This window comes from Staurois parvus, unplaced genomic scaffold (assembly GCF_062004578.1).
Source record: "Staurois parvus isolate SC_StPar_1 unplaced genomic scaffold, SC_StPar_1.0 ptg000214l, whole genome shotgun sequence".
Taxonomy (NCBI): domain Eukaryota; kingdom Metazoa; phylum Chordata; class Amphibia; order Anura; family Ranidae; genus Staurois; species Staurois parvus.
The window spans coordinates 486094-503988 of NW_028318010.1; the positions used below are offsets into that span (position 1 = coordinate 486094).

General features: G+C 40.9%; 1 protein-coding gene across 1 annotated transcript in view; it reads right to left on the reverse strand.

Moving 5' to 3' along the window:
- OSCP1 (organic solute carrier partner 1) overlaps positions 1–17895 on the reverse strand; it is a 39789-nt gene that overhangs the window by 10637 nt on the left and 11257 nt on the right. The window contains exons 2-5 of the mRNA XM_089678982.1: positions 11486–11640; positions 6963–7130; positions 6328–6408; positions 2142–2245 (exon numbers count right to left, since the gene is read on the reverse strand). Of these exons, the coding sequence (XP_089535108.1) occupies positions 2142–2245; positions 6328–6408; positions 6963–7130; positions 11486–11640 (508 nt within the window). The remainder of the gene's footprint in view (positions 1–2141; positions 2246–6327; positions 6409–6962; positions 7131–11485; positions 11641–17895) is intronic.

Consider the following 17895-nt stretch of genomic DNA (forward strand, 5'->3'; position numbering starts at 1 on the left):
CCTGGCCAATGCCCATGGAAGCTGGAAATCACTGAAAAAAGAAATTGCTAACTTTAGCAATCTCCCTTTGCTTCCAGGTCCTGTGGCCCCATGCTGAGCAGTCAGCCTGATGCATTGTGAACACAGGAGGTTTCCCGCTGGGCATGGGCACCATTCACAGAATGCTATGCATTTTTTTGAATGAATGCAGAGCATTCCCTGAATGCTGCCTGTGGCGAGCGGCCGACCTACTGTGTTCACAATGCATCAGGCCAGCCACTCAGCACATGATATGGAAGCAAGTAGAGATCACTGGAGTAGCGGTGTCTACTTTAGCAATTCCAGCTTCCACGGGCATTGGCTAGGTATGGTATATTACATTGGTCGCGGCTAGACCAATGTAACGGTGTATAAAATAAACCATTCCTGAAATTAATCTTTACCAATTTTGATTAATTCCTAATAAGCTAGTAATATTTACTGTACCCATTAAAACAAAACGTTACCTCTGTGTAAAATCTGTGAATCTATTTTTACTGTGTATAGTCTGTTCTAAAATATACTCTTGCTGGTTTCCTGTATGACTGCATCAAAATACTGTAGAGGCACAATAAAATGTATAAAAAAAAGAGAGGAAAACAGAAAAGAAAGTGTTGTCTATAGCAGCCTAAATGTTAGCTTTTATTTTACTAAATGGCACTGAAGACTATGCTTTCCTTTGGTTTATCACATATTGTATCCACACCTGTCCACTCTGGTGCTTTACATTACGGCACGCTCGTTAATATGCATTGCGTTAAAGCAGAACATAAACATAAATAGGCAGGCAATGCACCAGAGTGGACAAAAAAATTGACATACACCATTTTTTGCAATGCAGTGCCCCACAACACACAGCAGTACATTACTATGAGTTGTCAGCGCAACAACACAACGTGTTCTTAAGTTGTGCTAGTTCTTTGTGAATTTTGAATACCATCCTAAGTGTCTGTTACTGGAGTGAATTCATCCAGAGCCCATTCACACAGGTGTGCGATGTTACATATGTTGAAGCGATGTGGCGTAATTCATTCTGAAATGCACCCCAATGCACCTTTCCCAGCCTACTACTTACCTTCCCAGATGTCGAAAATGCTAAATGCATGATGTTTTTGTCTGTTGTGATTAATTAGGCAGCCTTTTCCAATGGATGTGCTTTTTAAATGCAACACGTTAATGTGCATGTATTTAACATACCCCAGAGGTCCAGGCTGGTGTGATTTGGCCTTAATGTGTTTGTAAACATATTGCCAACACATCCAAATTAGCAGAAGCCTTGTCAGCCTGTCACATGTCCTCCTTCAGCTGATTATTGCGCTGCCTATCAGGTCTTTCAGATAGGCAGCCAAACATCAACTTAAAGTGGAACTTCACCCAAAAGGGGAGTTTCCACTTCATGTCCCCTCCCCAACTACATTTGGCACGTTATGGATTTTGGGTGAGTGACTACCTGGTTTTGAAGTTCGCTCTCACCTCCCCCCCCATCCTTTGTCCGCAGCTTTCTGGGACATGTCACAGGTCCCAGGAGGCTGCAGGGCCATTTACAAAGCACAGCATGGCTCACGCATGCGAAGCGGGAGGCCAGCTGTGAAGTCACAGCCGGCTTCCCACAGTAAACATGCAGGTGCTGGGGACCCAAAGACCAGCAAAAAACAGGGCCAGAGGAGGACAGTGCTGGATCCTTGGACAGGTAAATTACCTTTTATTAAAAGTCAGCAGCTACAGTATTTTTAGTTTTAAATATTTTCTTTCTAAGGTTAAGATCCTCTTTAAGAAGCACACACAAGATGACAATGCTTTTGCTAATTGTGATGTAGCTTTGTCAACCTGCAGCAGGAAGTGCAGTTACTGGTGAGATCTCCAAGTAAGAAACTATATAACAAAATTAACAAAAAACTCCAAGTCGTTCAAGAGAACTGCAAATAGAGGCACAATGCCAAACACACTGAAAAACAGATCTAGAGGTTACATACACTTTAATGAACATTTGCAGGTTAATGAATTCACACAGGTATTGGTATAAAACAGAAAAGTTTCACTTGTAGTTGGAGCTCATCATTTTTAATTCTACCTTTTAATCATGCATCATATTTAAAGTCAGAGAAATATGACCTATCACCCACCTAATGAGACCTGGTACTTCAGTTCCCCAAGGAACAGGACCAGATGTTGGCAGCACAAAACGCCCATTTGAGTTTTGAACTTTATCTTTTAAGAAAATGGAAACCTAAGGAACAAATGTTAGGCATTTAACAAAAAAGATACAGAATTTTGATAGCATGTATTAACCTCCCTAGCGGTATGATTCTTTCCGATTTTTGGTGCTGAAAGCGGTATCATTATTTTACATGGAAATATGTAGTTTTTTTATTGTAGGCTGTAATTTTTAGGAATAACTCACTGAAATCTGTCTGAACAAGATTCTAAATCATACATTTAATTCAATAATATAATCAAACCAAAAACACTGAAATTTGAAATATAGCGCCAAGTTCGCACATCGCTGAGCAAAGTCGCAAAATTGTTTTCAGTGTCTGATGACGAATTTCTCCACGAATCATTATCACTCAATTCTGCAAGTGGTCCTGATTTACTATCGCTGTTCTCTAGCTGATCTAAACCCGCTTTTGACCTAAAGGGACACTTTTTGGACGCCATGGACTTTTCTTTTTTTCCAGGCAGAAAGAACAATCAAAATGCAGGCAGGGCACAGGACAGAGCACTAGGGACAAAATGTATGTGAAATGGGTTGAAACAGCAATGTTTTACTATGTAGAATCGTTTTGAAAAAAATGACTTTTTTTTAAACTTTCAAATTTCCCGCCGCCAGCGCCCGTACGTCCCGACGTCACGGGGACCGGAACACAGGAGCCGGATGCCGGCATCAGACGGAGGAGATGGCCGGGGGCGCTGCAGGGGACACATCGCGGGAGCCAAGGACAAGGTAAGTGCTGCAGGGACTCCCTATGCAGTGCTGCATGGTAAGCCCGAGTGTAGCTTGGGGTTACCGCTTTTGGTATAGACATTTTACCCCGAGCTACACTCGGAATACCGCTAGAGAGGTTAAGGAAACTGCCAAAAAAAAACATGGATTTTCAAAGTCAAATGTAAAAGCACTTGCTTCCCAAGTCAAGTCACATCCTTTCATTTTGTTTTCCCCTTGGTTTTTTATGGGCTCAAGAAAATGTCAGCTTGAATCTGACTGGTTGCTAAAAGCAACTCGGACACCTTAAATATCGAAGGTATATCTAAAAACTGCTCTAGGTACCAATGGAAACAAGTCTTATGTTACTTATCATTCTTTTACTGCACTTTAGAAGCTGGAAGATGTCATACTTACCTGCTTTGTGTAATGGTTTTGCACAGAGCATCCTTGATCCTACTCTACTCAGGTCCCCCGCTGGCACACTTTGTTCCTCCCCCCTTCAAGTACCCGACCCCCTGCTCCCTCCTCACTGGCTGTGATTGACACCAGCAGGAACCAATGGCTCCCGCTGCTGTGTCTGAGCCAATGAGAAGGGACTTGGGAGAGCTGAGGATCTCATGCACAGTGCTGGATTGAGATCAGGCTCATATTATACTGTTAGCTGAATTAAGTTATTGTATAGCCCAACGTCTTTGAAATTACAAACCATTTCAAGCCAGGGAAAGGGAGGTGATTTTGAAATGCTCCAACAAGATTACTAGATAGAAAGTTAACTTTATAAAACATTAGAAAATGTTAATTGTAAGCTCGAAAGAGCAGGGCCCTCAATCCCCTCATGTTTTGCATTGTATTGGTATTGTTCTGTCACATGTTCTGTCCCCCTTTGTAATGTACAGCGCTGAGCGAACTATTGGCGCTTTATAAATACTGTATAATATAATAATAATAATTTGTATTTGACTAGTGGTTTATATCAGTGAAATAGCAGTATCAGATAACAACAGATACAGTGGAACCAATTCAGCTCTATTAAGATCCTGAAAATTATGTTTTCAACATAGAAGTCATTATCATTCATAGATCCTCTGTACAAACTTATATTTATATGAAAAGTAAAGCTCAAGGCCAAACTTTTTTTTCCAGTATTAACACTGAAATCCAGCCTTACTTTCCCTCTTTTATAACTGTACAGGTTCCAGTCATGTACTGAAATTGTGCATTAAATGCTGCAGCAAGTCAGATAGAGCCCGCCTAACTTCCTGGCTGCAGGAATGTTCAGCATTACCTAGCCTGACCTGCCCCTTTCATTCATTGGATTTCAGTTCTTTCAATAGTAGACTCAGCATCACATGTAGATCTGACCTAAGGAGGTCTGCATGCAAATATAGCCTGCCTAGGACTGCCCACTCCTCCAGACTGACATCCACCCAACAAGGCGTTTATTTGCTTAACTCTTCCCAAGAGCCAGTCCTTTTTTTGCATCAGGGGGGCTGAGGATTCTTAAAGTGTTACAAAACCCAATACCCTGCATTCACGATATCTGGTCTCCCACAATACACACATCATGAAAATGCAATTATTTTAGTAAATATAAACTGCTTAATACCTTTTCTCATCAGCAGTTAGAGCAGTCTTGTGACTTCAGCTGAGCACTGGTTAAAGCTTGTAGGAGGAGTTTTCTTTCTGCTCTAGGAGGATACAGAACTCCTGACCTCGGTCAGGACAGTGCTAATTGGCCCTGTGTTGATCACATGCACTCACCCAAGAAAAAAAAAAACCTCTCTAGCAATACACACTAAACAGAGCATGTGCAGAAGGGCTACGGGTTCAGTCTGTCTTATCAGCATGGACATTTGAACAAGAGGAGGGGCAGAGAAGTCAGGATCAAACAGCTTTTTTACACAATGCAGAACCCCTTAGGTTCTACAGTGAGTATAAATAGCATGTTTTAGCAGACATTAGCAGGCTTAGCAGACAGTACAAGTTTGTTCACATTTATTGTTTTAAGAGTTTGGGATATTTTACACAAACAGATGGGATGGGAATATAATTCACTGTTATTGCCCTTAGGGTGCACAGAGTTTTTCCCCCCAGGTAAAGACGGTATCACAGCGAAGTGGATTAAGAAGGAAGATGCACAATTAAGCAATTAAGGGATATAATGGTGGGGAAGGAAATAGGATCACTTAAGGAATTGGAAAAAAAAAAAGAAGAAGTTTTTACGAGAATGGATGAGTGGCGTTATTTTCAATTGAAACACTTAATAGGAAAGCTTCCAATGCCTTTAGGGATAAGAGGATTGGAATCCTTTTGAGCACTTATTAGGTACACGGGGAGATAGGAAACACGGAACCTCTAAAATATATAAGATTCTCACTGAAATAAACGCAGATATAAGTCCTCCATATATAGAAAAATGGGAAAGAGAAATAGAAGTAACAATAGATGCGGAAAAACAGAGGAAAATTTATAGAATAATCCATGGAAATATAAATATGCAGGAGGTAGAAATGAATTATAAGTGTTTGGCAAGATGGTATATCACACCGAGTGTGGCACACAGATTGAGTGGAGACCATTCACCTTTATGTTGGTGTGGATGTGGAGGTAGAGGCACAATGTATCACATATGGTGGGAGTGTTCTAAAATACAAGAGTATTGGGGGAAAATAGTAAGCTTGATTCAGAAAATTACAGAGGTTGATATTCTAGTAGACCCAGATACTTGCAGCAAAGGGACTAATACCCAAGTATTGGAGGAGACAGGAGGTGCCGATAATAAAAGACTGGGTGGATAGGGTGGATCAAATATGTAAATTGGAGGAACTTTATCATTTGAATGAAGATAAGATGGAGAGTCACCATACAAGATGGAACAAATGGGAGGAATTCAAAAAGTCAAGGCTAGCCTTAGAGGTTATGGGGGATTAACATAGAATAATATGGAAACATATTTTGTTTTTCTTTTATAGGGATTACGATCTCTAGAAATGAACATGAAAATGCAGAGCAGAAGGGGTTAGGGATTAGATGTGGATGGGGGGTATATAGGTAGGGGGAGGGGTGGGAGAGGGATGAAACGATAAATGTTTTGATAATATGCTAAGGTTTTAATGAGTATGTTTGTATAACTTGTTTGTTTATCTGAAAAATTAATAAATATTTAAATAAAAAAAAAAACAACTATACTGCATATACAGACTGATTTTACTCTTGGGGTTTAATAACACTTTAAGAGAACTACTGAGGCAAGGTGCTGTGATGTTTATGAAGCTATGCACAACACCTTACCAACCCCTGCAGTGTTTAGAGAAGCACAGAGATCAGGCTAAGAATAGAAACATTACATGGTATAAATCTACAGTTAAAAAAAAAAGTCTTACCCTAATGTGCATATCCTGGAAGAAGATAAGCAAAGTTTGCCTGATCAGTTGAAACTCACCTGCAGGTAGACAGTTGTACATCTATGGGAATAATGACATGTAGAAATTATAAGCACTACAAATAAAACATATTTAGGACTTCTTATCTAGACATTTAACATTATGCATATAAAACATATGTTTCTAAACAATACTTTGTTGGCCCGAGGAAAAAGACATAAAAAGACTGGAATGTTGTAGTAACGTACTACCTATGCTAACGTGCAAACTGTGTTCTCACAGGAGGTAGGAACACCACTTGTCCCATATGTGTGCTGTGCGCAGAAAACTTGAGACATCCTGAGACAATTATAAAATGGAAGTTGGGCTTTGAAGGAAGTAACCGTACTTTACAACTGACAATTCAAGTCTGCCAAGCATCAGCTCAGCTACAATAGCCATTGGTTGCCTTTATGAAGCAGTGCAAGGATACCAGCAACACAACGTCTTAAATGTCTGCATGCCATTAGCCGCTCTCTCTTCAGGGTCACAAACTCAACACATTCATGCATTAGGTTCCCCCATTATTTTACTGACTGGACAACACAAACATTTCCCACACATTGTCTATATTTATTATTAAATCCCCTTCTTACATCAATCAACTGCCGGAAAGTCTCATCCACTTGGTTCAGAATACTTGGAGAATCCCGGATAAAGTCTTTGATAGCATCCATGTGATTAAAGGTAACTAGTAAGATATCCTTGGGACGAGGACACAACAGAACTTGATATTTGAAGGCCATAGTCATCAAGTCATAGAGCTGCACTCATAAAAGAAGAGCAAATCAAATCGTATATTAGATGCAATAGAAATCTAAGGATTGAAGATTGTTATTAAAAATAAACACTGAACAGCAACACAGCATAAAATATAAAGGTAAACTCAACCATGACAACTGTGGATGTGTAGGCAGTCTACCTTCCAATAAGGCTTGAGCACTAATAACAAACTATAAAAACAATGTATTCCAATTTATTAGAGGGGAAACATTGTGGTGGCACAATAAAAATTGTTGTGTAGAAATGGGAAATCTAAATGGTTTTGTATTCTGACCTGTTGTACAAAAATGGGAAATTTCACTTTCTTTATATACTATCTTGCACTACACATCTCCCCACCATTGTTTTGATGTTAAAATGTATAGTAAATAGTCTACTGCTGGTGAACAAATTACACTTCTTGGAGTTATTTTGTATTCAAAACATAAAAAAAGAAAAAAAAAATGATATACTAGAAAAAATGTTCATGAGAAAGATGCATAGATTGCCGTTACTGACTTCTTTAACCACTTGCCTGCCTAGCACTTTTACCCCGTTCCTGCCCAGGCCAATTTTCAGCTTTCAGCGCTGTCGCACTTTGAATGACATTTGCACGGTCATGCTACACTGTACCCATATGACATTTTTATAATTTTTTTCACACAAATAGAGATTTCTTTTGGAGGTATTTAATTGCCACTGGGTGTGTTATTTTTTGCATTATAAACAAAAAAAGAGCAAAAAATTTACAAAAAGAAAAAAAGTTTTTCTCTTGAGCCCCTAGATCGCTTTCCATAGCAGCGGAGGGGGATGTCCCCCCCCCCCCTCACTGCTGCCCAGTGTTTCTCGGGCTTACGGTTAATGCCAGCCAGCCCAAGAAATGATCCATCGGTGCGGCCTTCTCAAGATGGTGACGATGAAAGACTCTATGGTCTTTGAACACCTCTATCATGATGGAGGACCGGAGCGGCATCATGACGTCACATCGGGCCACTGGGAAAAGTTTTTTTAAAGCAAAAGTTCAAAAAACGTTTTTTTCATCTTCTGCATTTAATGGTAAGGAAGAGGTTTGGGGTCTTTTTCACTCGTAACCACTTGCCTACTGGACACTTCTACCCCCTTCGTGCCCAGCCAAATTTTCAACTTTCAGTGCTGTCGCACTTTGAATGACAATTGCGCAGTCATGCTACATTGTACCCATATGAAATTTTTAGCATTTTTTTCACACAAATAGAGATTTCTTTTGGTGGTATTTATTCGTCACTGGGTGCTTTATTTTTTGCACTATAAACAAAAAAATAGCTAAAAATTTGGAAAAAAAAGTTTTTCTTTGTTTCTATTATAAAATTTGGAAACAGGTAATTTTTCTCCTTCACTGATGTGTGTTGATGAGCCTGCACTGATAGGCAGCAACGATGGGCACTGATGAGGTGGCACGGATAAGCAGCACTGATGAGGTGGCACTGGTGGGCATTGATGATGCTGCACTGATATGCAGCAATGATGGTCACTGATAGGTGGAGCTGATGGTCACTGATAGGTGGCACTGACGGGCGGCGCTGACTGACAGCACTGACAGAACTGACTGGCAGCACTGCTGGGCACAACTGCTTGTACAGCACTGATGGGTGGCACTGCTGGGCACTGATCATTAGAACACTGATCATCAGTGCCGATCTGTTCTGTCACATTTGTTGGTTATTGGCAGTAATTTCCTCACCGGCAACTGTATTTACTCCATGATCTGCTGTGTCATTGGACACAGCTGATCACGTGGTAAAAGGCAGCTGTGATTGGCCTTTTACCTTATCACTTGATCAGCTGTGTCCATAGGATACAGCGATCATGGAGATCGCCAGGTGCGCGCCAAAACTGGACAACCGCGCTGTAGCTGTCATTCGGCTATAGCACGGTTAGCAAGTGGTTAAAGGGAAAGTCCACCTTCACCAAAGAACTGCCTATACAGGTAAAGGGCATGTCAGGAATGGACTTGCCAATAATGGTGGGACTCACCTGCCTTGTGGGCTGCAGTACCAGGGCTGGCCAGCGGGTGCTCTCAGCAATCAGAGACTCACCCCTGCAGTCAGCCAAACACCTGAAGCTGATTGCAGGGGTTGTATTTAAGGAATGGCCAGACTCACAGTCAGGGCCTTGGTGTGTGTTTTTCCATGGGCCCCTGTATCTTGTATCCTGTTTTTCCTGTTCCTGTTTCTGCCTGACTTGTTGCCGACCCTGCCTGATCCTGACCTCTGCTGACTTCTCCTATTTGATCCCTTGCTTGTGACGCTGACCATTCTCTGCCTGACCCTCTGCACCGCGCTGCCCGTGAGTTACTGAACCCAGCTTGTGACCCCGACCACTCTCCCGCCTGTTCCTGGTACTCCGTTTACCCGTTTGCTACTGACCCGGCCTGCCTGACGACTCTTGCATTGTATGTATTGTTATCTGTAGGTGGTTTGGTTTGTTTGCACTGTGTTTATGTTTAGTTTTGCACTGTGTTTTGTATTGTTAGTCTTAATAAATCATATTGTTTATACCATATCTGAAGCCTGCGTTTCCCTGTGTCAGTCCACACACCTCTGGTCATACCCGGAGCCCTGACAGGGCATCTGTGGATAAAAAAAAACTGTGTGTCTCTGACCAAAGATGAATAATTTCCTTGCTATAGGTGTAGGCCATTTACGTACCTCGTGAAGCCTGACTGGAATACTCCCAGGACGTTGCCAAGTACTTCCAGGACTTTGCTAAGTGAGACCTAATCATTACTGTTCACCCCCACCATCATAGGAGCAAGCTTTTCTCTGATTCAGTCCTCCTCCCATGCTCTCTCTCTTCCCTGATACAGTAACTCTGAGCTCGGCACCTAGGAGCTCACTCCTGTGATGGAGGGGGTGAACAGTAATAACTGGGCCTCCACTTAGCAACATCCTGGGAGTATTCCAGTCAGACTTCATGAGGTACATAAATGGCCTACACCTATAGGAAGGTTATTTTTCAACTTTAGTCAAAGCTGCAGCTTGTTTTTATCTATAGACACCCCTTACCTGCCTATATAGGCAGTTCCTTGGTAAAGGTGAACTATCCCTTTAATATTAAATTAATAGTTCCCTGTCTGTGATGTTGATCCTCTGGCTCCAATGCTTCCTGATTTACAAAACCCAAGCCCTCACCCTGACATTTAAATTGTCCCAATAACAGTCTTGTACATGTTTTCTTAGATCTTGCTTTCACCTGCTGCCTATTGCTTTCTCTAAGCTTGGAAACCTCACAAAGCATAGCGGTAATCAATGAGAAATCTTGTTATCGCAGCTAGCTGTCAGAGGGAAACTGGTGTGCATGAGTGAGAAGCACTCCCCACACACTGTGTCATGTGACAGGGTGACTGTCATAAGTCACATGACAAGAGAACATTTAGTAACCCAGCTGCATCTCAGATCAACAGTTTGCATGTGTGTTTTACATGCAAATATGTCACCATTAATCTTTCGGCCTGCTTTGCAACCAAAGTGACAGGTTTGGCATTATCATGAGAAGTAGAGCTTTTTTTTTTTTGCCCAGTTACACTTACCTAGGTGGATGCAGCATCGGTCCGATGCTGCATCTGTCTCCTGCCGGCTGTAAGAGTGAGAACTCAGCGATCACATGAACGCCGAGTTCTCACAGCTGCTCTGAGCAAAGTGCGGGACTGTCAGTCACCACTCTCTGCTCTGCCCCCCAAGCGCTCACCGGAGCGCTGGGCTGTGGAGGGGGAGGGATCAGCTGGCTCAGACTCTCAGTAGTTCTCTAAGAAGAGTCTGAGCCAGGTGGCGCTCCAGACTCTGGGCTGGATCCCGACTTTGAAGTTGGGATCTTTCCCCAGTCTGGACCGAGTGACGTCAGCCGACAGCAGACTTCAGTCTGCTGTCAGCTGAAAATGGGTTACAGGAGTGCAGAACGAACTGCATTCCTGTGATCCACAGCAGAAGTACAGCCAAAAAAGCTTTGGCTGTACTTCTCCTTTAAGTACACAAAGATATGTTCATTTTCAAAGCAGCTAACTTCTCAAAATGCATACAAAATATAAATGATTCCCTAAATGGTGTTAAAAAAAATAGTAAACAAAAAGACAGTTTTCATACATGTGCCCCACAGGGCGCATGCAATAAAAACACTTTTTGTGCTGACTAGGTGGGTTGAGTGCTTAGGATTTTTGCATTGCACAGAGTGCAAGTAAAGAATGCAGCTTTTGAATTGAAAAAGTCATCCATGTTGCAAAGATGAAAATGTATTCCTCAGTAGAATATCATAAAATGTAATCATTCCTACACTGCTAATTTTTTTAAACAAAACAATTCAGTGTGAATGGTGGGTACAATACCTTGTCCATACTAGCTTGGTTAAGCCTCATGATAGAAGCATGGGCCAAGCGGTCAAAAACTGTCCTGAGGGCTTTCTTGGAGTACAGCTCTTGTGGTTTAAATAGTTCTTCCATGAACTTCTTGTTAAACATTGTTGTGATAATATCATTCATAACTGTAAGACAAATGGTGTTCAATCATAAGCAATAATAAAAAAAGAAAAAACAAACAGATTCATCAATCCATCGAATTAGGGATATAAAGCATTTCATATAGAGATGATATAAAGCTAATTAAAGATCACCTGTAGTGCTTAAGAAAACATGCTGCAAGGAAAATGGGAAGGCACTGCTCCTCCATTGTTTTCAATTATGAAAGCTTTGAGGTGTTTTAGAAGGGTAATGTAAAGTCCCGACTTCCACACTAATAAAATCATGAACCCACATACCAGTTCTAACCCCACCAGCACATCATTAAGGCCCGGTTGGAAAGAGGTACCATAGTGGATGAGTTTGGTGTTAGTTCCAGTGATGATATGTGATACTCAATAACCCATCACATCTAACACCCCCACAACCTATTCTTGTTGCACTTCCATGGTAACTGTAAAACAACACGGGGACACAGAAGTTGAAATGTTCCAAACCATGAATTTAAATCATAGATCTTTAGCACTGGAAGAACTAAGTACAGTTGTCTACTTTCATGAGTACACTCCTTGACAGCGTTTGTTTAATTAAGTAAAAGGTGCACTTTAAGAGCAACGCTCTGCTTTTGCATTTGATAAACAGCTAATTTTCTACTTACCAGAACTGCCAAGTCAAATTCTGGGTCACAATTGACAATGGTCTGCAACTCACCTACACAAAAAACTGCCCAACAACACCTACAGTGCTGTGAAAAAGTATTTGCCCCCTTCCTCCCACACACAAACACACACTTGTCACACTTAAAGGATTCAGATCAAACAATTTTAATACTACACAAAGATACAGTGACTTGAAAAAGTATTTATACCCCTTAAAATTTTCCACATTTTGTTATGTTACAACCAAAATTGTAAATGTATTTTTATTAGGATTTTATGTGATAGACTGACACAAAGTGGCACGTAATTGTGCAGTGGAAGAAAAATTATAAATGGTTTTCAACATTTTTTACAAATAAATATCTGAAAAGTGTGGCATGCATTTGTGTTCAGCCCCCCTAACTAAAACTTAGTGGAACCAATTGCCTCCAGCAGTCACCTAACTAGTAAATAGAGTCCGACTGTATGTAATTTAATCTCAGTATAAATACAGCTGTTCTGTGAAGCCCTCAGAGGTTTTTTGGAGAACATTAGTGAACAAACAGCATCATGAAGGCCAAGGAACACACCAGACAGGTCAGGGAGAAAGTTGTGAAGAAGTTTAAAGCAGGGTTAGGTTATAAAAATATCCCAAGCTTTGAACATCATGGAGCACTGTTCAATCCATCATCTGAAAATGGAAAAAAGTATGGCACAACTGCAAACCTACCAAGACATGGCCATCCACCTAAACTGACAGGCCATGCAAGGAGAGCATCAGTGAAGCAGCCAAGAGGGTCATGATAACTCTGGAGGAGCTGCAGAGATCCACCACTCAGGTGGGAGAATCTGTCCACAGGACAACTATTAGTTGTGCACTCCACAAATCCGACCTTTATGGAAGAGTGGAAAGAAGAAAGCCATTGTTGAAAGAAAGCCATAAGAAGTCTCATTTGCAGTTTGTGAGAAGCCATGTGGGGGACACAGCAAACGTGGAAGAAGGTACTCTGGTCAGATGAGACCAAAACTGAACTTTCTGGCCTAAAAGCAAAACGCTATTTGTGATGGAAAACTAACACTGCACATCACCCTGAACACACCACCCCCACCGTGAAACATGGGGGTGGCAGCATCATGGTGTGGGGATGCTTTTCTTCAGGGACAGGGAAGATGGTCAGAGTTGATCGGAAGATGGATGGAGCCAAATACAGGACAATCTTAGGGCTCATGTACACTGCAGCTGCTAAACTAAACTTTAGGAGCAGTTGTGCATTTTTTTCAGCAGCCCCTGAACTCTCCTTTATGTTTTCCTATGTGACCATGTACACATAGTAATTTTCAGTAGTTTACAGGCAGTTGAGGTTACAGGCATTTTTTTGAAAGCACTCAGTTTAGGAGTAGAGTTTACTGGCGTTTTAAACGCCAAACGCTTGTAACCGCGTGTAAAGGCGTTTATGCGTGTTTGCGTTTAGATGCTTTTTTGGGCTGGTCCATATCCAGATACTGTCCAGAGCCTTTTTTCATCATCAAAAATGCATGCACGGCATTTTCCATGTATTCAAATGGACCTAGTACACCAGTGCAGTACGTTCCAGGTTTCGCATGCAGGAAAAAAATGGTAGAATGTGCTGCATTATTTCTGCACAGAACTGTAGTGGAACACATCAAAACACAGCAAAAAAGCACAAGGAGTGTTGTGTGCACTCCAGAATGCATCCGGAGGCATTACATCACTATGTAGCTCCTCCCAAAGTGCCAAGCATGTTTCACAAGCCACTTTTGCTCCAGTTGCAACACCCATCAGAAAGTAGTGTTCTCTCTGCTTCTGCACTGTTTCTCACAAAATGTCTGAAATAGTTAATTATTTACTATTTTTCAGTGCATTCTGGGCATTTGGGAGGATCTCTCGAGGCTTTTAAAAATGCTTCTAAACGCGCATAAATGCAGTAGGTAAACACGGCTAAACGGACGTTTTTAACCTACGTTTTCTAGCAGTCAGTTTCCAGCGGTCAGAAAAGTTTTTCAAACGCCCCGTGTACATGAGCCCTTAGAAGAAAACCTGTTAGAGTCTGCAAAAGACTTGACTGGGGCGAAAATTTACCTTCCAGCAGGACAATAACCTAATCATACAGCCAGAACTACAATGGGATGGTTTAGATAAAAGCATATTCATGTTTTAAAATGGCCCAGTCAAAGTCCAGACCTAAATCCAATTGAAAATTTGTGGCAAAACTTGAAAATTGCTGTTCAGACGCTCTCCATCCAATCTGACAGAGCTTGAGCTATTTTGCAAAAATGTCACTCTCTAGATGTGCAAAGCTGGTAGAGACATCCCCAAAAAGACTTGCAGCTGTAATTGCAGTGAAAGGTGGTTCTACAAAAGTATTGACTCAGGGGGACTGAATACAAATGCACGCCACACTTTCACATATTTATTTGTAAAAAATTTTGAAAACCATTTATCATTTTCCTTCCACTTTGTGTTGGTCTATCAAATAAAATCCCAATAAAATACATTTATGTGTTTTTGGATGTAACATGACAAAATGCGGAACATTTCAAGGGGTATGAATACTTTTTCAAGGCACTGTAACCCGAGTAAATACAAAATGCAGTTTTTTTAAAATGACAATTTCAGTTAAGGTAAAAAAGCTGTCCAAACCTGCCTGGCCCAAGTGAAAAAGTAACTGCCCCCTAAACCTAATAATTGGTTGTGCCACCCTTGGCAACAACAGCTGCAATCAAGCATTTGCGATAACTGGCAAAGAGACTTTCACATAGCTGTGGAGGAAATTTGACCCACTCTTCTTTGCAGAATTGTTTTAATTCAGCCACACTGGAGGGTTTTCCAGCATGAATAGCCTGTTTAAGGTCATGCAACAGCATCTCAAATCAGATTTAGGTCTGGACTTTGACTAGACCACTCCAAAACTTTAGTTTTGTTTTTTTGAGCCATTCAGAGGTGGACTTGCTGGTGTGTTTCAAATTGTCATGCTGTATAATCCAAGTCTGCTTGAGCTTGAGGTCATAAACTGATGGATGAAAATTCTCCTTCAAGATTTTCTGGTAGAGCGCAAAATTCATGGTTCCATCAATTATGGCAAGTCGCCCAGGTCCTAAAGCTGCAAAGCAGCCCCAGACCATCACACTACCATCATAATGTTTGACTGTTGGTATGATGTTCTTTTTATGAAATGCTGTGTTAGGTTTACGCCAGATGATATGGGATGTACACCTTCCAAAAAGTTCAACTTTTGCCTCATCGGTCCACAGAATATTTGCCCAAAAGTCTTGGGGATAATCAATATGTTTTTTGCCAAATGTGAGAAGAGCCTTTCTTTTCTTTTTGGTTAGCAGTGGCTTTTGCCTTGGAATTCTCCCACGGATGCCATTTTTGCCCAGTCTCTTTCTTATTGTTGAACCATGAACACTGACCTTAACTGAGGCAAGTGAGGCCTGCAGGTCTTTATATGTTGTTCTGGGTTCTTTTATGACCTCCTGGATGAGTCGTCGTTGTGCTCTTGGAGTATTTTGGTAGGTTGGCCACTCCTGGGAAGGTTTACCACTGTTCTAACTTTTTCCATTTGTGGATAATGGCTCTCACTGTGATTCGCTGGAGTCCCAAAGCCTTAGACTTTGTAACCCTTTCCAGACTGATACATATCAACTTGAGATCTTTTAGTGTGCTTTTTGTCAGACAGCTTCTATGTCAGTGATTTCTTGATTCAACAGGTCTGGCAATCAGCTTCCAAAAAATGTGGTAATCACAGTTCATTCATGGCTTAGCAAGAGGGGGGGGCAATTACTTTTTCACACAGGGTCAGGTAGGTTTGGACAGCTTTTTTTCCCTTCTTTTCAATAAATGAAGTCATCATTTAAAACTGCATTTTGTATTTACTCAGCCACTATCTTTGTGTAATCAAAATTTGATGATCTGAATAATTTAGATGTGACAAATATGCAAAAAAAAAAAAAAATCAGGAGGGGGCAAATACTTTTTCACTTTTGTGTATGGTAAAAATGCATTACCCTATTGGTTGTTGGACAGGCCTTTAATGTCAGGCAAAGCTGGCAAGTTTGCAGTGTTACTATAAAATAAATACAGGGCAAAGCAGATGCAGCAATTTTTCTAAAAGGAACCCATACACCAGCAAATCCTGAGCTCACTTCTTCATACCACATTATGCAATCTAAAGGAAACTAGCCTAGTGATAAGCATTCATAGCCTAGAACAGAGCCCATATCCCAGTCTGGTTGTCATACTAGGGACCACTCCTGATTCATCAAACAGCAATTGCAGTTAAGGCACACTAACTAGCACTTAAGGCATGATTAAATAAAATTTCAAGAATCTTCACACCGTTGCACTAAAGGATTCCGGAGAGATAGGTAGGACTGTCTCAAGTGATAACTGTCATTGCACTACCCAGACTGGATGATTAGGCTGATGCAGTCCTCTTAAGATTGGGGAATCTTTCAAAAAGTTCTGAAAAAGGGGGTTTGTCCCCAAAACACTTCAGCAGGTGATCTGACATCTACTTGAACCAGAAGAGTTCCATCAGGTGCAAGATGCTTTGGTTCCTTGGTTCACGGACAATGCTGTTACCACTTTTGCGAGTATGTACTCTTTTTGTCCTGTAATAAAGTGCTGTTGATAATGCACTATGCATCTGCTCCCTTTTGTTTTATTCTGTTTATAACTGAATGGGAAACCACTTTAACATATCTTAAGCACACTTTAAGATGCTTTCAGTGGTCCTGCAGCTTGATGAATCAGGACATGTGCATCTACTGAATTATTTTACAGTAAGTCATATATGAGGAGGAGGGGGCATTCACGGTTAACATTTTCGCCACTGACCAACCCGTTTCATTTATCCTGCACATGTACCACTGCAATTTTAATAGCATACCATTTGCTATGAACGTTTGGTGTCATAATGGAGAATTGAAACTGACCAAACATTTCCAATACAACTAATACTTTACCTGCAGTTTTCCTACTGCAATCATTACTAGTGTGAACATGAATAAAAGTTATTCTCAGCTGGTGGCAAAGATGTTCAATGATCCCTGCCTCCAACATATATTTATGCCCATTTACAATGGAAAGTGAATACTGCTATCCATTCTCCGCAGGATATTGCAGTTTCTAACCAACAAGGTACCTGCATTTTTTGTTTCATTTATCAAATGCAAGCCACAATATTGAGCATGTACTGTGCTTTAACTATAGTAAATAAATGCTTACAACAAAAAAGGTATAAAAGTGTGCAGCACACAATGTTACTACACAGAGGATTCAATAGTAGTTGGCATATTTCCTGTTAAATTGATGCTCAGCAAAGAAATGCTTGAAACAAAGGAAGATGAACACCTTGCATTTGGTACTTTCACTATCCATATGGATTTGCCCTTTTCTAACAATTCTAAATAAACAGAAAAATATTGGAATGTAATATGAAGAAGTTATGTCATTCCTTGCCCTACTGCACTAGAAACCTAGCCAAACTGGCCACTAAGCATTTACTGAGCATATTGTTTTGAGCAATAGGTATAAGCAACAAGTAAGCAGTAAATAAATGAAAGTGGAGTCAATTTGTTTATGAGTGCCCCCTACCTCGCTTTCTTTCCTGATCTGTC